This window comes from Anser anser (assembly GCF_964211835.1).
Source record: "Anser anser genome assembly, chromosome: 13".
NCBI classification, from domain to species: Eukaryota; Metazoa; Chordata; class Aves; order Anseriformes; family Anatidae; genus Anser; species Anser anser.
In genome coordinates, this window is record NC_139734.1 from 6,971,991 (window position 1) to 6,998,586 (window position 26,596).

General features: G+C 41.2%; 2 protein-coding genes across 8 annotated transcripts in view; one reads left to right on the forward strand and one right to left on the reverse strand.

Moving 5' to 3' along the window:
• LOC310880783 (uncharacterized protein) overlaps window positions 1–26,596 on the forward strand; it is a 302,960-nt gene that overhangs the window by 81,646 nt on the left and 194,718 nt on the right. For 4 of the 5 annotated variants that reach the window (XR_014571915.1, XR_014571916.1, XR_014571918.1 and 1 more), the window contains exon 3: window positions 23,044–23,163. The exons of the other annotated variant lie outside the window; for it this stretch is intronic. Coding sequence is in view for 1 of the 4 variants with exons in the window: in XM_083797115.1 (XP_083653241.1) it covers window positions 23,044–23,163 (120 nt within the window). In the remaining 3 variants the exon portion in view is untranslated. The remainder of the gene's footprint in view (window positions 1–23,043; window positions 23,164–26,596) is intronic. 5 annotated transcript variants of the gene reach the window in all.
• The window catches only part of LOC310880776 (vascular endothelial growth factor receptor kdr-like), a 137,059-nt gene continuing 127,262 nt past the window's right edge, over window positions 16,800–26,596 (reverse strand). For all 3 annotated transcript variants that reach the window (XM_083797100.1, XM_083797098.1, XM_083797099.1), the window contains one exon: window positions 16,800–22,424. In XM_083797100.1, coding sequence (XP_083653226.1) covers window positions 22,214–22,424 — 211 coding nt within the window. In that variant the 3' untranslated portion in view covers window positions 16,800–22,213. The remainder of the gene's footprint in view (window positions 22,425–26,596) is intronic.

Consider the following 26,596-nt stretch of genomic DNA (forward strand, 5'->3'; position numbering starts at 1 on the left):
AAACTCTTGTCCCCTGAAAGAAAATTAAAACTTGAGACCCATCAAGAAGGTGATTTGTAGAGCAGTTGCTGAGCATCAACACATGGCAGTTGCATCACGCACAATTGTGGTTGCTGCTGCATCAAGTGCTCCTGGAAAGCTGTCAAAATTAATACTCAGTAGTCAGATGTCTCCAGGCGCTGCCTTCTTTGCTGGTCTTTGGATGCAGAAAATGACTTGAAACACACATCCCTCCCGTGGAAGCCCCAGATTCTCGAGGAGGCGTGTGGGCGTTGGGAGAGCAGGGCTGGCTGGCTGCATTGCCTGCCTGCATCCTCAGAGCAAGTGTGAGCTGTGGAGGAGAGAAGTCTCGCTAGTGGGAAACCAAGCCCTAGAAACGTCACAGAGTAGACGATGATAAAATGACTGTGTGAAGCTGAGGCTTTTACTGTGTAGAAGAGATTTTCACATCACAGCATTTATATGCTTGATTTCAACAGAAGGGGACACAGAAGTGAGTCACAGAACCATGCTGTCATTAGAGATGGGTGTATTTCATTGTGCTTCTACTTCATCCATGATCAAAAGGTGGCCTCCAGATTCAAAAACTGTTAGTGAGGGGACTTGGAGGCAGTGCGCTTAAGAAATTGTGTGTGAGAACTAAGAAATTGTGTGCGTAATAGAGAAAATGGAGTGTGTAGTGCAGGACTTCTCAAAATCACTTTCGGTGTTACAGATGGGTGGGACTGTGAACGGATCTGAATTATTGTGTGCTTTACAGCACCTGGAGTGCAGATACTGGACAAAGTGGGGCACCTCTGAGTGCCTCTAAGCTATTTCTTCACAATCAGTATGTACAGATGAGGAATTCTTAGTTCTCATTTTACAATTAATGTTTTTGACATCACTTGTGCACAGTGGTGCCATCTCATGTCCAGCTGCTGATTCTGCTCTCTGGTGTTTTCTAGCACCAGAGGTTTCAGAGAAAGTTGCAGAGAGGCTATCAATGCAATAAGCAACTCGGCAGAAAGTTTCTCTCCTGTATTCTGACCTTGAGTCCCAAGGAATTTCTATTTCTCCTTTAATACTGTATTTATTCGACCACTTCTAAATGTAGGTTTTCTAATTAGCCACACAAATGTTCAGTTCTCCTTTGGCTCTTACTGAGTTCCTGCAGGTCACCCGCTCTGGCTCATAATTTTGTGAGTCACTGCTGAATATGCACAAATGCGGGTGGTTAGGACAGCCTGACCTCAGCTTCCAGCACAGGAACGTTCCAGTCACTCTTTACGAGATTACTTCAAAGAAACACTTTCTCTTGGAGACCTCATGCAGTTTTGTCATTATCTGAAATTATAAACGTATTTACCTTTCAAAAAGGGTTTGGTGACGAAGAGGGTTTACTCTTAGAGCAATGGGAACGCAATCCACAGAACAGGCTTGCTCAGTATAATGATCAACAAGCAATGTGTCTGGGTCGCTTACTGCACTGCCAGCTTTTCCAGAGAAGCTCCTGTAAAGCTGCAGGTGTAGCGAAAGCAGCGGGATTGCATTTCACAGGATCTGTGGAAAGGAGGGGTTGGCTGGAAGTTCCTCCCCAAACATGATCAGACTGTTCTGCTTGGATGTGTAGTAAAAGCTCCTTTCAGTGCTTACAGGGGGCTTATAAAAAGATGGAGAGTGACTTCATGGTGTGACTCCTGAGAGCGGTATGGACAGCTAGTGACAGGACAAGGGGGAATGGTTTTAAACTAAAAGAGGGGAAATTTAGATTAGAGGTTAGGGGGAAATTTTTCAGTCAGAGGGCAGCAAGGCACTGGAACAGGCTGCCCAGAGAGGTTGTGGCTGCCCCGTCCCTGGCAGTGCCCAAGGCCAGGCTGGATGGGATTTGGGCAGCCTGGGCTGGTGGGAAGGGTCCTGCCCACGGCAGGGGGTGGCGCTGGGTGGGCCTTGAGGACATTTCCACCCCAAACTGTTCCATGACTCTGTGAAAAGTATCCGTCTGTGCTAGGACTAATGATCTGATCAGGGATGTGATGGTAAGAAGCTTATAATGTGATCTGTATCATATAGGTCTATAGATAGAGGGTGTAAACTTGCTGAATATTCAATTGCAATCTTTTGTAATTCATAACTTCTCACTTAATTTCAAAACATTTAAAACACTGATTAATAGACGCTATTGGTTATTTAGGGACACGGAGTTTCTTTGAACTGCTTTGGATCCTGTGTCGTGATCTGAGGACTGGCTGACCTCACACTGCATCATTTTTCTTCTGTTTATGACAATCAAGTTACTGAAGGCAAAGCCATTGTCTGTGCCATTTTGCTGAGTAGTTGTAGAAGACAACCAAGCTGATGTACCAGAAGTAGCTATATCTATTCAGTATATTGTTACAGGTTTTCTGTCAAATGGATTCACTTGCTGAACGACGATTTAGTATGTTTTATGTATTAGCAGTTCGTAGACTGAAGGTGACAGAGCAGCAGGTATTGACCTTCAAGAGTCGTGTCAATTAAGTGTTTGAAAGTATTTTTCTGGTGCTTTTCAGACTGAAGCACCCGTCTGTGCAATTTTCCTTCTAGAAAAAAGGATTTTCCCAGTTCTGGAACGCAGCCTCTTCTAGAGAGCAATGTGGCTTGAATTACTGCATGGCAGTTGCTTGAGGAGAGCAGCTAGAGAAAATGGTTTTAACTAGAAACACAGGAGGAGGGAAAGCAAAGTAGTCCCTTGTGATTTAATCCTGCAGGGAGCAAAAGGAAGTTCTTTGAAGTTCCACAAAGCCTCCTTCCCCATTCATAGATCTCCAAGGCCAGAAGGGACTAGTAGGTCATGTAGGGTGTGTTGCAGACCCTACCATGTGCAGGTGCGGAGATTTGCCATGTGGAGCTGGTTGTACCGGCTGCACTTCAGACAAGAACTGGCCGGGACAATGGGTTGTGCTGTTTAGGTGAGGACCGTGCAGCGCAGTGGTCCCTGCAGGTTCTGTCACTGTCATTCTCCAGCAGGTTTCCTGTGCAACGCTGAAGGTCTGTTCTGTGTTCTCATCCTAGGCAGTGACCGGGGAGTTTGCTGAGAGCATGCTGCTGTTCTGTGTGGTCACTGCAAATCTTGGCAAAAGCAAAGGGGGGCCTTTAAACACCTTCCCCTCCCCCCAGTTGTGATGGGAATGTAGCTGGGAGTGCTGTTTGAAATTTAATAGCTCACTTTACCCCACTTTTTATGCTTTTATAACCTTAACCAATCTCTAGGAGCCATTTACTGACAGAAAGAGATAAAATTATCATTTGTAGGCTTAATATTTCGAAAAAGTGCTTTTTTTCCTCCCTTTTGCTACATTTCTATAGCTCATAAAGAATGATTTTTTTTCCTCCCTTGTTTCTGTTGTATTTTATGAACCTTCTCGCTTAGAAAATTTCAGGAAAATTTAATTCTATTGAAAGATTTCAATTCATTTTTTTCTAATAGGAATTTTATTTGAACACCCTTGTTTCAACATAGCTAACAGCAACACGAGCAGTTTTAGGAGTTGCTGGAGAACACATTTTACTTCTCATTCAGAAGATGTGCTGGATTTTAATAACTTCCAAGGGCAGGAGTTGGTACTGAAATGACATATGGCTGTTGCCTGCACAAAAGCTTTTCAGCACCCTAACACGAGCATTGCCAGCAGTAAGACTGCAAGCAAGGACATCGTGCTTTTGAATGTCTGTACTGTGGAAGTGAAGAAAAACAATGGAATTCCTTTAGACCCATTCTTACTCAGCATCCACCAGTCTCCTAAGTTTATGAATAAAAGGCATTTTTTCATTGCACAAAGACCCTTATGAAAACCACTCCCACAGCACTGACTCATCTCAACATCTACTGGCACTTTGGGTGATCTTCCTCTTTGCTATTCTGTTTGGCTGGTAACTGAATTTGCCTGGTCCAGTGGTTGAGACTGGTGTAAAACTCGATGTATTCTGTGTGCTGACATCAATGACTTCTGTGGTGGTGGCAGTGCAAGAAGTTCAGAGAACGCTTTCTTCTCAAACATTGGTGAGTGGAGATGTGCAAATTCTTTTATAGAAAGGAATGAGTCTTTTGGGATTAACCTTTGCCATACGAATAAAGTAAAACCAAAGGTTGCTTTCTCTAACACTGGGTGAAAAAAGAATTCTCTGTACCCTCCACCCCCACTAAACTCAGACACCCCAAAAACTTACAGTCTGTCCCCCAGAATCCTGCTTGGTTCTTGTCTTCACTCTAGTGCATACCCTCTGTCTGAGCTGATGGATACTGTTGTGTTGTTCACAGTCACTGTTTACCTGTCTGGTAGCATTTGCATTGCTCCTTTCAGGGTCACAATACTTCAGACGTACGTACCAGCCCGGTGTCATTCAGTGTTTTGTGCAGTGCTCTATGCAGATGAAGTAGAAATAGAAATTTCTTATTTCTCTTTTTGCATTCTGATCACCATTTTCCAACTCATAAATCACTGAAACTTTCAGCAGTCACTTCTGCGCTGACTTTTGGCACTCTGTCAGTGCATTCCCACAGCTGGCTGTGTCGCTTTCCAGTTTCTAGTTTCCTTGGCAGTTGTGGTAGATGCACAGAGGTTGAAATGAACCTTACCGTTGGCTGCATTGTATCCTGGAGGTCATTGCAGCATCCTTACGCAGAATCAATGATAATGTTTTTTTCTCAGCTGTTTCTGCCAATATTTTCACGTCTGGGATTGGGAAGTTAAGAGCTGGCAGTGAACCCCTGAACCTGTGGCATCTGCCAAGGTCTTGTTCTATGCAGGCCCGCGGTTTGAGGCTGAGGTTGCACTTTCTAGGCTGCAGTGTCTACTGTGCTATCTTGCAGTTTTAAACAGTATTTTACTCCCTTAAAATGAATCTTCCTGAAAGCTTTGGATCAGCTCCTTCTTTGTGGCCTGTATTGCTTATGTGTTCACAGCGCAAGATCTAAAAGTACATTCTTGCTCTTGATATGTCACAAATTACTGAAAGCTCCTTAAATTAAAGCTCTAAGGCTTTACAGTGCAGTACGTATCTCTGAGCCATATTACCTATGTTTGCACAACAGGGGTATGATGCAACACAGGTCAAGCTTCTGGCATCCTGGTTTAGTAGTGTGAAAACTAGGAATAATTATTTGTTGGTGGGTAAATTTTTTCTTCAGCTCCTACATGTTCCAGATAAGGGATGAATTCTGGCATGTCTACTTGTGAATACTTATGATATTCCATCTCGCCTTTTCTTTAACATAGTGACAATGAGAACAATGATAATTGTGTTTCCTTTTATTACTGAAGAGTATGTTTTATAATACATTGAGAATCATCCTGAGCAAATTTCCCTGTAGGTGCAGTGACATATCTATGCACCAAAATAAAGCAAGTTGATACAGGAAATCTGAATAAACCCCCTTGCCATAAGGACAGCTGGGACTGGCAGTGCTATGCCAGTAAATATGCTGCATTTTCATAGAATTGTCTCATATTTCTGTTTAATTTTCCACTTGACTAGTGAAGAAGCAGCAACAGATAGATTCAGGCCATGAGAGGTGTTCAGGCTTGGTTCAATTGAGCCAACTGTTAGAATCACAGCTATTTCCCAAAATACCTGATCAACACACCCTGTTTTTGCTGTCTGGAAAGTCTCAGAGGCGAACGGAGGTACACTGAGAACCCGAGCTAATGCCAGGTGTCCTCATTTATTAACAAACCCGTGTGGTTCAGCTGCTGAGCTACAGTGATCTGAAGTCTCATGGTAACAGAATTCGTATATGTGGTCTTTATGTGTCACAAGCAGGGAAATGAATGAAATCCTCTTCAAAATCTGTTGCCTCCTTTGTGTAGGAACCAAAAAGATGTATTCACTTCAGAATAAATTTGTAATGTGTTGCAGAGGTAAAGGTCGATTTAACCTTGTTTCCTAGTTACATAAGCATTCCACATCTTTGCCTGAAAGAATAGAAGTTAAATGGGAGAAATGTCCCATGCTACTTGATTATTGGCACAATACCTAGTAAAAAGTCTAAAACTACAGTGACACATTGCTCTTCACTGTAAGTAACACAAAATAATTGTAGCCACGGTGCTATGGTGATGGTAGAATCATGGAATCATTTAGGTTAGAAAAGACCTCTAAGATCATCTAGTCCTACCTTTTCCAATGGTGTGGAGTTTTGAAATGCTCTTTTCCAGTATAGTTGACTCTTGTATTCATCTTTGCCATGTTCTTGTTGCAAGGAAGATCAGTCAGCAGTAAGTGTTTACAAATGACCAAAATATATTCAGATACTAAAAAGAAAGGTAATAGATCTGAGGAAAATCTGTTTTAAGGGAGAAACCTCTAGAGTGATGGCATGTCCTGGATCAATAACATTGTAAACAGAGTTGAGTGAATCTATCCCAGTCTGAATTGACTTCTTCAGTTCCAGTTGTAAATCCGGGAAGTAATTGTCAACATCTGTAGCAGAAGCTGTGGGGAAGAAGCCTAACACAAGATCACAGGGGTCTTTCATGCCTTAAAATCTTTACATCAACACTCAAATGAGTCTAACAGAAAGGGAATTGTATTTTGGTATTTCTCATAGTTTACATCTCTGTTAGTTTAATTTCTCAGCTGTTTTAAATGAAGTGGTCCAAGCTATTAAGTGGCAGATTTTTGCAAAAGTCTGCCTTGTCAGAAAGAAGATAGTTCAACTGAAGTGTATACAAAAGGACTGTCTTTCCCTTAGATGTGCATTGAAGTGGTTGAGATGAAACTTTACACATGAAAAAAAAAAAAAGTCAGTTTAGTTCACTTTATGGATTTTGAATTGTAAAGACTTCAAGATTCTAGTATATTTTTCTCCAAAAAATCAACACATATTTGTTTGTCTTCTGCAAGTCTTTTTTTTTTCTTTTTTTTTTTTTCTAAAGGACTTTTTTCTCTTGCATCAATTAAGACAACTAGAAGCAAACGATCCCAGCAACAGACTCTTTGATCTAAAAATTTATGCAAGTCTTAGCAATTTGATAAATCAATAGCTAAAACCATTTCTGGTCAACCAGTATGGCCATTTTCCTGGCTTTGGAAGATTGGTGTCTCATCTATACAAATAGTATTTACTCTGAATTGATTGAACTTGGTATTTTACTAGTTTTCATAGTTTCCACATATTTTCTCATCTCCGTTAAGACATATGAACCAGTGATGACAGAATGAAGTGATTTTTCCAAATGTATACACATTTTTATCTGTGTGGCAAATAAAAATATTGAAATCTGAAGTGTCATTATTACATTTTCAATCATTCTGTGAGCAAATTATGTTCACCAGTAAATGTAAATAGTAAAGCTGTGTTAAAATTTCATTGACTGTCTTTGCATCCCCTTTCATCCTTCATTAAAATAGAGTCTTAACAAGCATTCAGTGCATGCATTTGTGATAAACTTCTTTTAGTTATCTGGAAAATGTTTTTCTTTCAATTTCATGCTAGGAATGTTTCATATGATGCTTCATGTCACTTCTTGAAACTTAGATTTTTAGAATAAAAATTCAACATGAAAAGGGAGTTCTTCCTTTTCTGGGAGTTCTTCTTTATCTTGAAGATATTTTACACTCATTTCAGAATAAGTATACATAAGCATAACCATGCTGAAAAAACAACATTTTCCTCTACAGGTTTATCATCCCATGACAAAAACTGTACCTTAGAGCTGTTAGTGTTATATGTACAAGAGTTGCTTTTTCCAACCTGATTCCAATTGTCTTCATGCAGTGTCATTTTCATAATTTCATTCTGGACTTCATGGTGACATCCTGATGACCGTGGAAAGAATTAACCAGCTGCAAAAATGTCTGAGGTTGTGCTAGAAACCTGCTAATAGTTACAGCAACAGAGAAGACTGGAGGCAGGTGGGGACCTGGATGGGCTCTGCCTCTCTCTTTGTCCTGGAACAGCACTACTGCTCAACTGCGATTTCACTTTCTGTGTCTTCAGCCCGGGGCTCTTTCAGACTGAAAGGTCTTTTGGTGGTTCGTTGCTCTTATTGTAGCCCTCAGGCACTTTACCTTCCTGCACATGAGAAGTATTTTGAAAGCCTGGTTTGTACCTCTTCTAGAGATCATCTGTGCCATGGTTGGACTGTCTGTGGCCTACATGTTCCCTTAACCTCCTAAACCATTCTGTGCCAGTTTTTTTTGTGTGCGTATCGATGATGTATTAAGCGTAATTTACTTGAAATATCAGCACAGTTCAGAAGAAAATCTTCTAGCTATTAGTAACAAGCAAAAATATGTCCCATATCTCCAGAGCAACAGCTAAGACCCAACTCAACCCAAATGGGGTAACTGGGAATGGTGAGATAATATCTGAAGTGTGGGAATATAAACAGCCAGTACACTCCCATGAACTGCAGCCTATACAGTCGTTCTTCCCAGATTTCAGGTTCTCATTGGAGAGTCTTCAAAAAGAAAGGGAGGGTCTTGAATCTGTGTTGGGATTTATACTGTCCTTTGCCAGACATTTTTCACATATTTTGTCATAACTTGTTGGGTGCTTACAAAATGATTTGTAGCCTTTTCTCCCTTTAAAGCAAATCAAGTATGTGTCCTGCATAATCATTTGGTTTGAATTCCCTAACCCCCAAATACATTGCAGGGCACTGGAGTAATGAAATGGTCTTCCATTATATGAATTCAGAAGATACAGGCAGACAGAGATGGAGCTTAAGCTTCTTTGTTATTAACTATTATTCTACATAGCAGGGATAACATTTACTTGGGGATAATATGGTCCTTCCCTATCAGAGCTTTATAAATCTCACTTAAACCTTTCTTTGTTGTTTTGTCTTAATGATGGCACACTGGTGGCATAATCCAGTTTTTTAGGAGAACGATATTGTACAGAAAAAAAGGTCTTATTCATTATCGAGATGATACCAACAAGACAAGAATATTTAGGTGTTACATGATGGAAAACAGGAAAAAAGTCATTACCTTGTAAAATGCTGTGTAGCCTTCCCCAGTGCGTCTGTTGTTGCACTCAGTCTGAATTGCCACGTGCCTGAGAAGTCTGTAAAATTTTTAAATGTTCTTAAAAAATAAACAGCAAGCTCCTGTGGAAACTTGATGCAGTCTATCACAAGCTGCAACACACAGTGATGCACCAGCAAGTGCCCCTTAGTAGGGCTTTCACTGACAAGCCTCAAGTTTGCAGTGGTGAGCACGAGGTGACTTGGACTGAGAATGACAAAGGGTCTCTAGAGAAATTACAAGGCCCTTTACAAGGTAGTGGGCTTCTTTTTGTGTTTTCAATACATGACAGATAAATATTCTCATCTTGTTACTGTTACCGTGATATTGAATACCCTATAGAGTTCTGATTTGGTATAACATTCCTCGAACCTCTTACATTATCCACTCACGTACATGCACGAGTCTGTTACAGAATTTTCTGTAGAGATCCCCACAAGCTAAAAATCATTTGTCACCAGTTGCTTCTACATGTGTTTGTGTGAATATTTGTGTGTGTGTGTTTTTGTTTGTTTTTTTGTAGTTTACTTGCTGGTCTCCCACTTTCCCACAGCCTATCAGGAACATCGCTCTGGTTCTGTTTACGCATACTTTCTTCTGAACTGTTCTGTAAGTACTTTTCACTGTGCTTGGCAGGCACTCAGAAACTTCTGCCATCAGTGTAAGTTAAAGGCCTTGCTACCGGAAAAGGAGGACCAAAATGGAAGGCAATACTCAGCTGAGTAAATAGGTGGGAGATGTTTCTGTTTTTCACTTCAGATGATAACACTTCTGTAGCACCACTGAGCACTTTGCATAGAAACAGACACAAAGCGAATTTTCTGAAGGGCAAATTTTGGACTGTATCTGAAAGGATCAAGTGGTCCGACCATGCGCTAATCCAGTTATCAGAGCAGCTCTGTCTGTTAGGTGTCAGGAGGGCTCAACTAGACCCTTGATGCAAGCAAAAATGATTAGTGTCACAGTACTAAGATTCTTCTGGCTTTGCATAGATTTCCAAGCTACCTTGGGTACTTACTGCATTTTGTGTAGTCAGCCTAGCAAAAGGGCACTTGCATGTTTCAGAATAAAAGCTGTGTTTGTTCAGTCCTTCCTTCTAACTAGTCTTTCCCTTTTCAGGTCTTTTCCAATCATTTCAGATGGGAACAGGACAATATGAACAAGGTTGGCATAGCCTGTTGTATTAGGATCCATTCCTCTCTTTATTTATGAAATAACTCACTTTGTGTTTAAGGCTATTAAAAAACATCACTCTTTACTGAATGGGGTTAAAGCAGAAAAAAGATGGGCATCAGTCTTAATAAAAAAATGCTTAAAAAAATCCTTGGTACCTAAATACAAACTGAAGTCTTAGGAAAAGGAATATTATTAATTGAATAATAATATAAAATAATAAGGAATATTATTAATACGCTGCTGGGATAACATTAGGAGGGAACTACTTAGCATGACTCAGGGCAGTGTTATGTAGCATTTTTTGCTTAAAGAGCTCTGGTTTGCTCAAGTCCAGGAAAAAAATCTGGCTGTGCTTTGAACAGGTGAAATCTGTAGTCTGGTTTCTGACTTTATAAGGAAGAGATGTTCTCCCTTCCCTTGACTCAAATGTATGTAGGCTCTCAGAGGCACAGTTTGGGGCCCGCTGCAAAATCGGTGCTTCTCTGTGTCAGAGAAGCTGGACCTGGCACCAGCAAGAAGTGGGTACTTTGCTCACAGAACTGGGGGGAAACAATGTTTCATGGCCAGCTCTAAAACTGCTCAGCATCATTTAAAGAAGAGTTTTTTCTTCTCAGTTCTTAGCTTTTTCTTCTCAGTTCCTAACTTATTTCTGGACGGAAATAGTGGTACAAAGGCTCTTGCTCAGGAAGAGAAAGGAGAAGACTGTTTTTTCTAGGCAATCTGTTGGCATGTCCCATTTACTATAAAAGAAATATGAATATATCTGGGATCTCACAACTTCAAAGATTAACATCAGAGCAGACTGTTGCATCAGCACTGACACAAATACTGTTCAGCAGTGGAGAGATGCTGAGTCAATAGTTGTCAGTGCAATGCTCTGATCCACTTGTGAGTCATCATGGCAACAGGAGGAATTATTGCTATAACCTCCAGTGCAGCTCCAAGTTCAGAAACAATCCATCAGATAGACAAGAAGTCATTTGTGATGTTCAGATTTTGATCTAGCTATTTTAGTGCTTGGGGAGGTAATGCTTTGGCTTTGGTCCACCATCCTATCCTTCTTACATGAGGTTGTAAAATCACATACTTCTGTCTTGACATGATATCATGAGAACGGTTTGTTGTTTGTTTCAGAAGCTTTGGGAGAAGAGGGAAAAGTTGTTCCATACATCCCAGATGTCATAGTAGGCACAAATAAGGAAGCCCATTACCTTGATCCACCACATTTGAGATGCTCACCCCCTTCCACCTGCTCTCCTTGGCCTACCCCTGCTTGTCTTTGTAGGTCTGCTCTGTGCTAAGATAGCTTGTGACATTCTAGCTTGGAGCGTAAACAGTGGAATAAATTTGAAAAATATACATGAATAAAAGGTCAAAACTCTCCCAGGAAAGAATAAAGTTATTTTCTTCCTTTTTTTTTTTTTTTTTTAAATGCATAGTTATGAAAAGCATGTTAACCTTTGGGTTTCTGGAGAATTAACTGTGACAACGGTCCAGCTTAAAAATAAACAATTGCTACTCCAAGTAGAGTGTCTAAAGATGCCCAAGTTTATTCTCTTGGTCCTGAAGATCACAAAGTATGTCGTCCTAGCTTTAAAAACTCGTGCTGATATTGCTCATCCACAGCAGCCTGGCAGGGCAGAAATTGCTGGGCTAATTTTTTTTTAGTTCAGTGGGAAAGCAAGGGCTGCTGCATTCTGCTATTGATTTCTTTAATCTTATCTGCTGTCACATTTGAATTTTTCTTTAGAACTCTTACTCTAGAAGAAAGAAAGCAAGCTATAAATGACAAAGTTTTCACAGTAGTAACTGTGAAAAGAAAAACCTGTGGAAAAAGGAGGGACACTTACCATATCTGACTCTGTCAAGGAACAGTGTATTATTGCCAGATCGATGGTCCTCTTTCCACCAAGTTACCTGGAGGAAATAAAATCCCTGTTTCATTTGCAAAGGAGAAGATTCTCTCCTTACATTTTTGAAAACTTCCTATAACAAATGAAATTTGATTTGATTTCAGAGACTTTCCCTTCCAGAGGATTATGGTAAGATGTGACACTGAAGGAAATTCTGGGAAATGGACAGTTCACAAAGAATAAAATGGACATGATTAGCTAATGAGTAATAACACTTTGCATATGAGAAAAAGATAAATTATGGTTTGAGAGAATACTGAGTAATATTTGTTATCTGGCAAATGACGTAGAGTAATATTAAGAAAAACTAAAAGGCAAATGCATATGTGAAGCTGTAAGATAAGGCTACCTGGAAGTTTTCTTACAGTAGCCAACTTACACTTACTGCTTCACAATGTGGATGCCCTTTGTTTCACTTCCGTAAGTGAGATCAGTGTTACCACTTCTTTTGTTTTGATGCAGACAAAAAAAAAATCATTAACTCTTAGGAGAGCTCTGCTGAATATCAAGGTAAATCACTAACCAGATATTTGGAAAGGCTAGACCTGGGCAGCATGGAAGTTTTATGCTGGTAATTTGACCCTGTAGACAAATGCAATTTACATGTAGAGAGGCTCTATTAGAATGAAACAGTGAGTCAGACTTGATCATGCAGTAATTCAAGTTGGAAAGGACCTCAAGAGGTCTGTAGTTGACGCTCCTACACAGAGCAGGGTCTAGGCCCCTCTGGGCAACCTGCTCCACTCCTTGACTGTTGTGGAGAAAAATGATGCTCCTTGCGGCCAGTGTGCACCTGTCTTGGATCAATTAGTCTCATTTCACATCCTCTTGCCACGTACCACTGTGAAGAGTCTGGCTCCTCCTTGACAGCCTCATCATAAGCATGCGGGGGCTTCTGGTAGGTCCCCCTGAAGCCACCTTTTCTCCAGGCTGGAGGAGCCCAGCTCCCTCCCTCCTCTACTTACCCAGCAAGTGCTCCAGCCCCGGCCATCCCAGTGGCCCACTGCTAAGCTCAGTCTGGTTATCAACGCCTTGCTTGTACTAGGGGCAGTGGGAGCCAGAACTGGATGCACTCTTCTAGGTGTGGTCTGATGAGCGTGAAGTAGAGAGGGATAAGCACTTCCCTGGCCCCACTCCTGTCAGTGCAGCCCGGCTGGCTTTCCTTGCTGCACGGCACACTGCTGCCTCATGCTCACCTTGCGTCTACCAAGACCCACGGGGCCTTCCCACCAGGGCTGTGCCTCAGCCGTTCAGTCCCCAGCACGTATTGCTTCAGGGTTTAGTTCTTTCCAAGTGCAGGTTTTGTCCTTGTTGAATTCCATAAGGTTTCTAATGTAGCTCTTCATGTTTGAAACGGGTATTTATTTCTTTTTTTGGATGGGTCAAATCCTACTCTGAGTGAAATCATTGAACTGAGTAAGCCACCTGTGTAGCTACAGTTTGCCCTAGAAAGTATGCAAATGATAGATTTAATTCTTTAGTATCATTACCATGGATTTAGATGAGAACATCCAGTCGATGTGTATTCCTGCCCTCTCTAGGACAGTAGGATGATGCCTTCTCAATGATCCTCCTCTGCCAGAGAGTTTGTGCTTCCAGACGTGCCAATTGCTCTCAGCAGTGAGAACCTTCATGCTTCATTGCTGAATTTTGTTCTTGCCTTTCCAACAGAATGGCTGTATTCCTCCCCATTTTTCTTACTTCTGTCTTTTCAGTGCTTCCTGTTTTGAAACAACCATGTGCTTTTTTTCTTTGACCTCCCCTGAAATGAATCTTGTGAAATCAATAGTAACATAAAGAAAAGTCAATAAAACGATCCCTGCCATATATTCCAACGAACTCCTTGAGAACTTTTTTCCTTCCTAGTTTAACTTCCTTCAGGCCAAATAAAGCCAAACCTGCCCAGTCTGAGCAGTGTTTGAGTCCTGTACAGCTTTTATTATTGCTGTGACCTCTGTTGCTTGAACTAGATGAATAAACCACATTAGCAGGAAGGAAGAGTGGGCTGAATTTGTCTTATTAGGAACTACATTAAAGGAAAACAAACTGTTGCATATGCCTGCATTGGCCTACATGCATCATTACTTATTTTTCAAGCACGTTGTAAATTCTCATTTCAGCTAAATCTACTTATGTATGTTCCCTGGCCAGTGAAAGGCTGACAAACAGCACCTCTTTGTCTCCTTGGTGGCCAACCTGCACTCTGAAAGAAAATCTGTGGACCTTGAAGATGCACAGCTTAAACCACAGAGGAAATCCTTCTCCATTATTGGGCGTTACTTCTCAGTGAATAACAGGCTAGATTCAGGTCCAGGGAATTCTGTGTAGACCACGGATCCAGCGTAAGTAGCATCAGTGACAAAAGCACAGGACTCTCTGAAGGCTCTCCTCATTAATTTCATTCACCTTGACATCTGGCATTTGATATTAAGACAGCTTATATTTTGAAATATCCTTCATCCTATTTCTTCCTGGGGGCAACAGCGCTGTCTTCAAGGCCACTTAAAGAAATGCGGAATGGGAATAGTTAGCAGCCACATTACTCTGCCATTGCTGGTTGTGCAGATGCAGAGTGTGTGTTCAAGGACTTCCCACAGAGAGGAGAGGAACAGGCAGGTCTCTATGTGAATCAGTGCAGGTGAGGAAAGATGAAGTAAACTGCCAGAACTAAGATTTCCTGCATTCTGTTTCCTGAGTCCCTGTAGGAGGAAGCAGTTTAAACAAAACAGTTTCTCCTCTCTTCGTTTTAATGAGGACTAACTCATCAGGCCACATTAACAATTGCAACTCATCGTAACTGACTTCAGCGCTGTTAAAAACACAGGCCGTATTTATGGCCCTTGCAGGGCTTTGTGCAGAGCGAGTTCATTACAGTCCTGTCTGTAGGGGGCACTTAGTGTGCCATTTTAAACAGGCAATAGCCAGCAAGAAAATAGATGCTGGGATCCTCTGAAAGACTTGGGCTACTTCATCGGTTTTGAGACAAAATGATTCTCTTCTGCTTGTGGGCCTCGGTGTGTATTAAGCATATAAAAATAACAGTAGTTCCCACTCTTGCAGAGCCTTTGCACTTCACAAACTTTCATAAGTTTCCTGATTGGGGGAAGAAGAAGGACATGACTGGAAATCAGAAATCTGTATTCTTTTAGATTTCTTCTGTGATCAGGAGAAAATCTGTTCATCGTGCTCCTTTTGCTTCCCAGTTCCTGTTGTTTTCTTGGATTTCTGTCACTTAAAAACCCCAAATTTAATACTTTAGATAGAGATTTTCTGGTCTTGCATCTCTACATGCTGCTGCTGTAAAAACAAAAATCTTTTATATCATATATGCCAAAAGGACAGAGGAGTTACATACCCTGGCAAAGACCTAAGAGAAAAGCTTACACCTCTTGATTACTAATTTTGTCCCTTTTCCCCAAAAATTCTTTTCTAACGAATGCCAAAACAGGGTACCTTGCACCCTGCTTTGATTGAGTGTATGTGATTAATAATAGAAAATGTGTGCTGAAAGCAAATCAGAGTTAATTTGGTATATTTTCCTTTCACCATTTAACACATGAAACTCCCCATAAAGGAGGCCTAGCATGCAATGACTCATGCATTATATAAGTAACTAAAACATTTTATAGTTTACAGAGAAGAATGTACTTGCTCATTATGTGGATGAAAGGAGATTGCTGCATTTCAAATGACATGTATAATTTAGACACTTATTTCTAGGACTGTTTGGAACGGGGAGTGAAGAGAAACTTTAAAATGTTTGAAGTGACTTGAGTGCTTCATAGTTGTTAACGTGACTAGCAAAATACACAGACCAATAACTTTTAAGACTGTGCTAATGGAAGAATGGCTCTGAAACGCTAACATTTTTAATAATAACAGTATTTATTTTAAGACATAAATAGAAACTAGTTTTTGTCAGTCTGTAAAAATCTGCAAAGATGTCATATTTTTTCTGCCACTAGTTATCTGCTGTGCCACCAAAATGGAAAGAGGAATGGGAAATAGTATTTCACGAAGATTAGCCACTCAGTAAGGAAAATGTCATGCCTGCTGCATTTGAATATTTTTGGGAGGATACTTCCCCCATCCTTCTAAATATTAGACCCTAACTACGAAATCCGAGCATGTAAAATTCTGATTTAAACAGTGCAGAGACCATTCAAGTGAGAATTCAATAACAGCATCCTGGCTGTGCATAGGGAAATATTTAGGTAATTGTGTTCGTTTTAGAATATTATGGTAATCTAAATGAGATGCCATTTCTGAAATTTGGAAGCTGAGCAACCTCCAACTGCTACCATGTTGTGCAAGTTATCTTCATACACTTATGTACTTACATGCTTTAGTGAACGTGGAGCTCATTCAGAAAGCATGATTCTGATTCTATCGCCGTAGTCCCATTGATTTTTTTAACAAGACAGCAGTCTCTGTTTTTCATGGGCTGTTCTTGGCAGCAGCTAGATTTGTGGATTTCTCCAGCAAATTGGGCCAGCACCTTCCCAGATCTGTGAATCTTTTAAGCAAATATAGCTGTTGGATACCTCTGGGCAATGACACTGTGGCAGGTTTATGTCCTAAGTTTTGAGCCCCCTGTAGAAATTAATGAGATCTATGCCTTATAAAAATCTCTCAAAACTGTTGCATTATTTATTTATATTCTGCTTCAAGGACAACACTTTTCAAGCCAAGAGATGACACAAAGGAGCCCTGGGCTGTATAAATATAGAATCTTTTTATTTATTTGGTTAATAGATACAGTACAATTTTTGACTACATAAGAAAGCGTTGTTTTCAGTGCATACATTCTTCAGACAGACAGGAACAGGGCAGACAAACATTCCTTAGTGTTCTGAGCAGTATGTGGCACTTAGTTTATCTTCTTCAAGTCCCTAGTTACTGGGTTTTCCCAGTTTTCATTAGCTGCTTTGACAGCTCAAGGTCTAAGGAAAAATTAATTGAGTAATAAGGATGTGCTGGCCCTTGTGGCCCAGGATTATGAGGCAGGACAAGGGGACACTGCTCACTGTCCACCACACAAGTCTTCCTGTAACCAGTGTCCTTATGGCATTGTATTTGTTTGGGGTCCCAAATGACCCTGTCCAGTAAGTTTTCTTTTCTACGTTAACAATAATGAAAACAACACCTGCCTCAAAGAAACAAGTCAGTGCCTGTGCTAAACACTTCTTGCTATACAGTGACCAGGATCAAATCCAGAAGTCCTCCCTGAATTTTACTTGCCAAGTTGATTCTGTTGTCATTAGTTAGGCATTTATTTTTAGGTTTTTTTTTTTTTTTTGGTGTGTGTGGCACAGTATAAAAACAGGAGAATGGATCACAGGGTTTGGCCATTACTATTTGTAGGGAGGGACAAAAGAAATATTGCTACCTTCTGTATTTTTTCTTCAGTTTATCATAAGAAAGAAATAGACTGAGCTGTGAGATCCTGGCCAACTCCTTCATTCGGGAAAACCCAATAATGCTTTACCTTCTTATGTAGCTTTTTGCTAGTGATGTTTCCCTGCTAATATTTCCTGGTGTTGTCCAGTTGGCGCTGGTGGGAGCTAGAGTCCACCGACCCAAAAGTTCACCCTTAGGGCTGGAACGGGGCCAGATCACCTTGGTAAAGCAAGGCAGGACATGGCAAGGCAGTGCCGATGCTCAGCGCTAGGGATCATTGAGAAGAGAAGTCATGAACAGTTTACTGGCCAGTTAGAAGCTGCCATACCGACTAACATTTCCACAGTATACAAGAGCATAAATACAAGGAGAGAAGTGCCTGGCCACTATCCTAGGCAGCTGGCAAGCTGGCAAACTGCAGAGCAGTGTTGATATTAGCGGAACGTCTAAGCAGAGCAGTTTATACCTGCAGGCAGCCTTACATGTGTGTGTCTTCAGCATTTGGTGGGTTCAAATGTCAGTGCTTTCACTGGAGGCTGTTATTCAGAAAGACTTTAGGTTTTTGTCTGGCCTTCCTTGGTATCCTGGGCAGATGGTATGAGCCCAGCATCCTGCTCAGGAACCCCTTCTGATGAGGACAGCTTGAAAGAAGCAAAGAGAAACCACATTGTTTGGGAAAGCACTAGGAGAAAGATGAGGTTCACATAGGTAAGACACCGATCTTTGTCTTGCTGCAGATATCCAACACTGAAAAATCACAAGAGTTAAAAGCTTCTCTCATTGAGGGAAGTATAGAGATGCTTCCAGGCACATCAGTGTAAACTAGTTTCCTGTGCCTATACTGGAAACATTTTTTATGTGAAAAAAGATTACTTTAGGTTGTCTAGTTCAGCCTCTGCAAGAGCAGAACACATGAAATAGCTGCGAAGATCAGAGTTCTACCCCTGATCTTAGTCAAAAGGCAGAGAAAAGCCGTCAGGGGGCTGTGAAGAACAAATAACCAAGAAATGGGGGAAAAGTAGAGCAAAGAGGAGGTAGGAAACCAGACTGCCAAAAATACCAGCCTGAACAGCAACGTGCAGGTGAAGGCACTTTTCCTTGGAAGCCTACATGACAGGGGCAGGGGAGAAGACAACACCTTTCTGTGGTGAGCTCTGACTTCTTTTGCCCTAATTCTCTAGGGTTACAAGAGGAAAAAAAACAGTCAGAGTAAGCACCATTAAAGAAAACAAAGGTACTTCTTGATACCAGCTACAATTGAGCTCAGTCAGGTTAGTAAAAGCAGGTGGCTGACAAGAGTTGAATAAGAATCCCTGAGAAGTCTGAGAAAATAATCAACATCATATCACTCACACAATTTGGCCCCTTTTCATACTCTAGCAATACACCAGCCTTTAGTTGAAACAGAGGCAATGAAAATTCCTCCCCTTTACCTTGAGCTGCACGAAACACTCCCAGGAATGAGATAAACCTGCCAGGTTCCTCCAGATCCCTGTTTCCTAATTGAAACTAAATACCATGGAGAGTAAGTGAGAGCCAGAGACACGAGAGCCAGGAGGAGACCTGCTGTGAAATGGCACTTGTAGGGTACTGTAAACTGGAGCCTGGCCTGCAAGCATTAGTGAAATGTTTAGTAAAGATATTCAACTCTGTTATGTCTGGTATCTTTTGACTAAAATGTTACAAATATTACCGTATAAATGAATCACTATATTTGTTGCTATTGGGTAAACTATATACATCATTGTAAGAAAAGATCAATAATTAAATTAAGGGAGGAGAGAAAAAGACAAACAAAATATTAGTAAATAAAATAGAAAACATATGTTCAATAATACTTTTAGGCAGTATTTTTGCTTGTTACATTTACCATAGGGGAAAAAACCTTCCACTCAAAATAAACGTTGGAAACACAGCCGCCCAAACATCAGTCACTTGCCATTTCCAGAACACCCCAAGGCCATGAGGACAGGCTTGGAGGGTATCCTTGCTCTCCGAAGAAATCGCCATCGATGCTGCTCAAGACAGCTGTTGATTTTGCCACTGCAGAGGAGCCCTGAGCTTCCAGGGGGCTGGCAATGCAACCAGTGCTTTAAAACGTGTCTTGAGCACGTGCGCCTGCACTCTGCTTTCACATCATCTCAGGTGGTGCAGGACAGGCTGGTACACGTTACCAGGAGCCAGAAAGGGACCCGGCTGCCAGCATCCATCAGAGTGTCCTCTTGGGTCCCACTCAGGAAACGCCCTTTGTATTCCTCAGTTTTCGAAGAAACCTCTACAGTTCGTCCTTGATAAAGAGGAAAGACATTGTACTTGCCTCTCTTGGAAGCAGACAGTTCACGCAGCAGTGTTTCCCACTCTTTTTCAAAACAGAGAGCACAGTTGTGTTTTCTTCTTCCTATATGTACTTATTTTAAAGTTTAAAAGCAGAGGTTTTTAAACATAGTTATCTTCTTACACTACATCACAAGGCACAGTAACAAACCATCTCACACTGATGCCATTAACAGTAGAGCTAGACAAACCATATGCACATTTTTTCCTTTTTGCCACATGAATAAATTATTGCAAAAGAAGCGATCCATTATTTGATCAGCGCTATAGGTAGGTATTTTGTTATTTGATGAAAAACTGACCCAATGAGCTTTCTGTGACTCATCAGATGAATTATCTCCCAGTAGTTTCCTCTGTTATTTGACCAGCCCTACTTAATATGTAGGTACTAAAATACAAAGAAGTGCAAAAATGACCATAAAGCAACTACAGATCTCAGCTATCTACCAGGTCCACTATGAATAATGAGCTCATGACTTTCTGCAGGTGATTTCTTTAATATGTCAAATCCGAAGCTGAGGAGAACAAGAAGTACAGTTCCCCAGAGCCGCTACTTCAGATGCTTTAGCATTCACAGTTAACGTGGTATGGGGTTTGGAGATTTGTTTTCCCCCTTTGATAATACCTGAGGCTTTTTCTGTTTATTTCAATGCAACCAACTGTAACTGAGCTTTCAGAAATGTTGTCTTCGCTGCTGTGAGGGTGTTTGGGCTGTCTTCACCAAGGCAAAATAACTGTTTGGCAAGTGTTGGATATTTTAGAAAAAAAAAATAGTTTGTAATCATTTCAGCTGGTAATCATGAAGCAATATTCTTTCTCTGAAGAAGTCAAATCAGAGTCTCAAGTCTAAAAAGAAAAGAAAAGGGCTGTGCAGACCTTCGAAGAAACTGCACAGAGAGAAAGTCATATGCAGATCTAGGTTTATAACTTCGGAGCTCATAGGCTTGACTGCCAATGAACATCTTTTTCATCTTTGCTTTTTATGCCTGAAAACTAGATACTTTATTCCTTCCTGGTTTTCTACCATCAACTCTGGTTGTTTCCTAGCACGTAAAATGACAAGGATAATTTGTTTAGTTTTGAAGCTGCAGTGAGTACGAGCAGCGCTATGCGCAAGACCTGGGTGTACGTACTGGCAGGCCTTGCCACACACAGCCTTGGGTGGGGGATAACACACTGAATTTCTCAAATGGGAGAAGTGATGATGGTGATCCCTTTGGTCTGACATGATCAGATTGCAAAAAAAGCTTTGAATTACTCATGAGGGGTTTAGATACAGAGGGCATGGCATATCATACCAGTATTTACCTTGGCAAGACAGTCGGAGACAAATATGTGTCACATATGCTCACAGATTAGCATGGGCTAGTATAACCGAGATCAAACTGTTGGGCATCTGCCATAGAATTCAAAGGAAGTGCTTTTGTTTTTTTTGTAAATAATCTGTGTCCAGAAAGGAAGGAGAAAAATGGTGCTATGCTGATGCCTCAAGGGTATATGTGCATGTGTGTGTAACTCTGAGGGTGTTGGTGTTTTATGCACATCCACACAAACGTGTGCTGGGAAATGCTCTCTGCTTCCGCTAAAGAAGGTTCTTAGTTAATGCAGCGATGATGCCTTGCAGTCATTACAGATGCATCCCCATCAAGGTTCCCTATTGCGTGTATGTTAAATAAATTGTTGTTTGGACAAGGAGGAAACACAGGGAAACATTTAAGCACGTTGTGTGCCCTGCCAGCCCAAGAGACCAGCCTGCCTCTTGATACATGAATACTGGCTGCTTTCTGGGTGCTGTATCATTTTAGGAGTGGATCCTATTGGCAGTGGAAATTACTAAATCACAAATTGTAACAAAAATATTTTGGATTTCAAAATATTTCAAAAACATTTATGGAAGGTGAATTCCCAAGTTAAGAAAAATTTAATTTCCGGATTTTCTCCAAAACATTACAGTTTCTGGCTGTTGTTTTCAACTGATCCCTTACAACATCATACTAAACAATCCCTGCAGGATGTGTGCAGGACCAGCAGAATGAATCTTGTTTTCACAGCTAGCTTGACATGACTTGTGGTGACTCTTACAGAGCTAATCTGCAAATGCCAATGAACAGTCCCAGCTAGGAAGGAAGGATGGGAACACTTGGGGCTTACAGCTCCTAATTACAATTCTGATAGACAGAATTTTAATTCACTGCATGTGTTGCAATAGGCCTTTAAAGATAACATGGAGGATGCTCGTAAAGTGCTTCTGTTCACATCAGAGATGTGCCAGAAGAAATGTGAACCAGTGTGCTGTCAGATTTCCCTTGTGTTTTCACCCAAACCCTGTATGGAGGCATGTAAGAATCTAGCATGGTTAAGAGAGGAGCAAGAGGCCCTGCCTCAGGGTGTGCTGATTACACTGGAGGTGCAGAGTAGTGAATGACGGAGTTGTAATCTGGAGGTGGGCTGTGGCATTCCAGGTTGGGATCCATAGGAAGGAGAACAGAGTCTTCCAGTGTGAAGTCCATGGTGTCCTCTTCAACCTGCACTGCTGGCTGGTATTTGACAGCCTCACGCTCGTGGTCAGATAATATGGATTCTTTGCTCTTGCTAACAGCTCTCCGCCTGTTGAGAACAAACAATATAATATATTGATCCTGTCTCCTTAAGTTTTTGTCTCCCCATGTAATGAATAGTCAAAATTATTTAAAAATATATACATATATAAAGCACTTCAATTTAACTTTGCAGCATCCTGTAAGACAGTGACATTTTACAAATTGGATAATAAAACTGAATTAGGTATTTCAGAGAACTCAGTGTAATAAAAATAGATTTACGAGAAAATCCAGGAGTCCTGATGCCCTGTCTTCTTAGCTTTATACTTTTCAGTGTATTGTATATCTTAGTTATAAATGCACCCGTCCTATACATACGATATTTTTCTCTCATTGTTCTGACACAGATCAGTAAAAACCTGACTTTTCTGAAAGTAGAACTGAAGACTGACTTTTCCTGAAGTGTAATAAAGGATGAATTAATTAATAATCTAAGTCAGACTCCAATTTAAAATGATACTGGAAGCATTGTAGGGCAAGATCTCTCTCATATTCTCTAGCCCTTTAAAATTACTGAGCAGTACGCTAGTGAGGGGCAGTGCTTTTCAACATTATAACTACTGGCCTGTAACTGATCCTATTAAAGAGAGCCAGGTTTCATTTTCTGCTGTCTCTTCTTATTATAGGTGATTCAGGTGGTGGGAGAGAAGTGACTTACATCGCACAGAGCAACATCAATGTTAAAAGTGGGAGAACCTGGAATTTGTATCACAAGGTCACCTTGAGGAAGTGGCGTGGAAGAAAAGGTACTTTCTCTTGTAGGCTGCCTTAAATACAATGTTTTAAGCCTGGTTTCTTCTGAGTAATTCATTGAAAGAGGTTTGGATAATTTAGGATTGGTTCTGATAAGGATCCCAACCTGAGAATGGCTTTTGAACTTCTCCACTTTGCTTAGGACCCTCTAACATGCATCTCTTTGGAATAAGCCTCGCTCACAGACTGATCACAGCACTGCTCAGGTCTCAGTTCAGAATGACTCATGAATGTGCCTGGGAGAACTGAAAATCAGGCAGTGCTGAAGCACTTTGTGTATTTCACATGTGTTTAAAGGAGCATAAAGCTACATCATAATGACCCTAACCAAACCCAAATAATCAATAGTCATCAAATGATTGTATTATTCGTTACACTTAATTTATTTGTACTGCTTCAGTGACTACAGTCCCCAGCAGCTCATCAGGGATTCAGAGTGCTGGGTGCTTTACAAAGAAAGCAAAGCAGGTTCCTGCTCCAGTAAACATAAAACAGTAACTAAGAGACAGATACAGTAATTGGAGGAAGGGGGACAAATACTGTGAAAAGGAGAAGTTGGTGATTCGAGACACGGGTTGTGTGTGCTGACACGTTTTTGTGGAGGTACAGCAAAGTACCACTGTTGACTTAAGAGCAGGTTGATGCTGGGCATGACAGAATTGCAGTGGATACTGGGCACAGCTCCTCTCAACTGTGAAAGGATAAATACGACTTGCCAGTTGTGCTACTGTGACTGCAGAAGTTGTGTTATCTTGCCTCTGAATCTGGAACCTGCCAAAAGCTTCCATTTTCCTATAAGCAGCAGATATTCTAATCTGGATGACAGAATTAGCATCAGTGCCTTCATTTAAAAATTTTCTAATTCTGAGTGGGCATGGATAATGCAGTGCATTGGCTAAGACAGAACACCAGTTTACAAATCTGTCCACAACCACATTTAACAGTCTGTAGTGCCCATCTGTAAATTATCCATCCCTGTAGTTCTCCTCTTGGGAAAGTGTGTGGAGTAGGTGATGCTGTGTATATCCTAGTCCATGAAGCTAGTCATTCGAAGCCAGGAGCTGAGATGTGCAGCCAAATTCAGACTTAACAAACAGCTGCAACTCCAGTCAGCTGCACTGGGAAATTGGCTGCCTCGTGGCTGGCTTGATTTGAGCATGTGGCTTTCCACAGAATGTCGCATCTCCAGCTTGGTCTCTAGGAAGTGAAGCCAGGACCACTGAGTTGTAAGAGCCAGCTCACCACCTCTTGTCCATCTAGAGTAAACTTGGGTTCTGTGACTTCTTAAATGCAAGTACATAGTTTATAGATGGAAGCTAATGTTACTGAGCTCGTAGGATTGCATAGGGCATTGAAACCAAACCTGTTGACTGGCAAAGCAGAAATTCTGAAATAAATAGTAAGCGTGAGAGCTCCAACAAAAACGTAGCACGCTTTGATTTCACAATCTAAGTTTTTCCTCTCTGTCCAGAGAAAATCCTGAGTGGAAGCTTTTTCTCTGTACTAGACATTTGGCAGGTGGCTCTTTTTGCACACACACACGCTTTCTTTGCAGATAAATTATTCCCTGGCTTCACTAACAGAACCACAATTTGCTTCTCTGCTTATTTATGTATTTTTATTCTTGTTGCTCAGTCCTACTGACTTGTGTCAGACAATTCCATGGATGCTCTGGCATTCAATTTGCCAGGTATTAAAGTTGTCAGTTGTCAGTTATCTGTTTAACTTGGCCCCCAACCTGCATATCTCAGAGTGCTAGAGAAAAGAAATGTTATTAGGGTTTAGTCTGGCCACACAATAGGAAATTTTCGACCCACATAGACTCCCAGTAAGAGTTCTTGTTAGGTTTCTGCCTCTCGAGGTCAGGACACTGGATCCAAGAACGACTTGGTCTATCACTGAAATCATGCTGGTGTTTGAGAAGGACTCATAAATGCTGACATCTAATATTTGCTCCAAAGACAGAAGGCTGATGAGTTAGGTCAGAAGAAGCAAATTTTGTCGTTAGTCATCTTATGGCAGACCAAAATGCAATTAACTTTAAAAACTACTCCTTTCATTCTAAATACATTTCCTAAATTAAAGCTATCCAAGGGTCTTTGCATTTTTCCCTTTAATGCTCTATATTTACTGACACTTCAGTCTCCTCTGTTCATACTCAGCCGCAGAGAAATGTACATATGCTTGGACTGTATATGGGAAAACTAGACTGCGGCTTCCCTTTTCTGTCTGTCCTTGAAATCTCATTTTTTTACATAGAAACTGACACACTGAATCAGACGATCAGTCCATCTGCATCTTGCCTCTGGCAGTGGTCAGGCTTAATGCTTCAGAGGAAACCAAACCCCCTTATGCTCTGAGCCAGTTGTACCATCCTGTATAAGATAAAAACTTCTCCCTCAGCCCCACAGATCAATATTTTCTGACTGAGTCATTAGATTTGATTAATCATACAATTATATAGCTACAAAAGATAATAATGGTTATGCAATTAAATAATTTTATTAAAAACTAGCCATTCCTAGTTCAGTGCTTGTCCTGGCTTGGTATTACAGCACCCCAAAAGGTGTTTCCTGAGCCTGATTTTGCTGAGCTCCTGAACGCTGCAGCTGCAGGAGGTGATAAAAGAGATGGTCAGTTTTGATAAATCTGCTCCTAACTGTGAATGTGTCAGCCCAGCCCCGCGTGGCTGTCAGTATTCTCACCACAGCACAGCGGTGAAGATGTAGGTGTGTGAATTAGGTGACATTCAGCTGAAATCCATTTGCCCACTGACCCCAGCTGGTCCCATTTTACACAGTGCCCAACTCTTTGGTCATTCCAAGAACATGTACTATTTCAGGCAAGGTAAGGCACTTGACTCCTCTCCTTCAGCAAGGGTCTTGCAAATTAGGGAGGTTTATGGTGGGAAGCACAAAAGCAAGGAAAGCACTGGAGGAACCAGAGGTGGAGGAGGAGAAGAATGCAAACTGGTAGCAGCAAATGAGCTGAGAACGACATTCATCATAACTGGGAAATCCTCCAGCACTTCAGGATGTGTACCTGTGGTGTCCCTGAGCCCACAGCCAGTGTTGCATTTGTGAGATTTCAAACCAGGTCTGGGACAGAGGTTCCTCCTAGGTGGAGGAACCTAACTGAAAGGCTGCCAGGTGAGTAAATAGGACTATACCCGGGAGATGGATTAGCACAGTGCTTGTGCTCCGTGCCACTGCGTGTATGTGCGGTGTCTGTGGGGCCCCGCTCTGTTCATGGCTCTCATGTCCCAGACACAAACCTGAACAAGTGCATTTTAGTTTGGTGCTGTGGTGTGGGTAGTGAGAGCCATTTTCAGTTCCCATTTTTACTGTGCTTTGTCAGAGTTTCTGATACAGATGAAGCTGTAAAGTCTAGGAATTAAACTAGATGAAGGAAAACTTAGCCTGAATG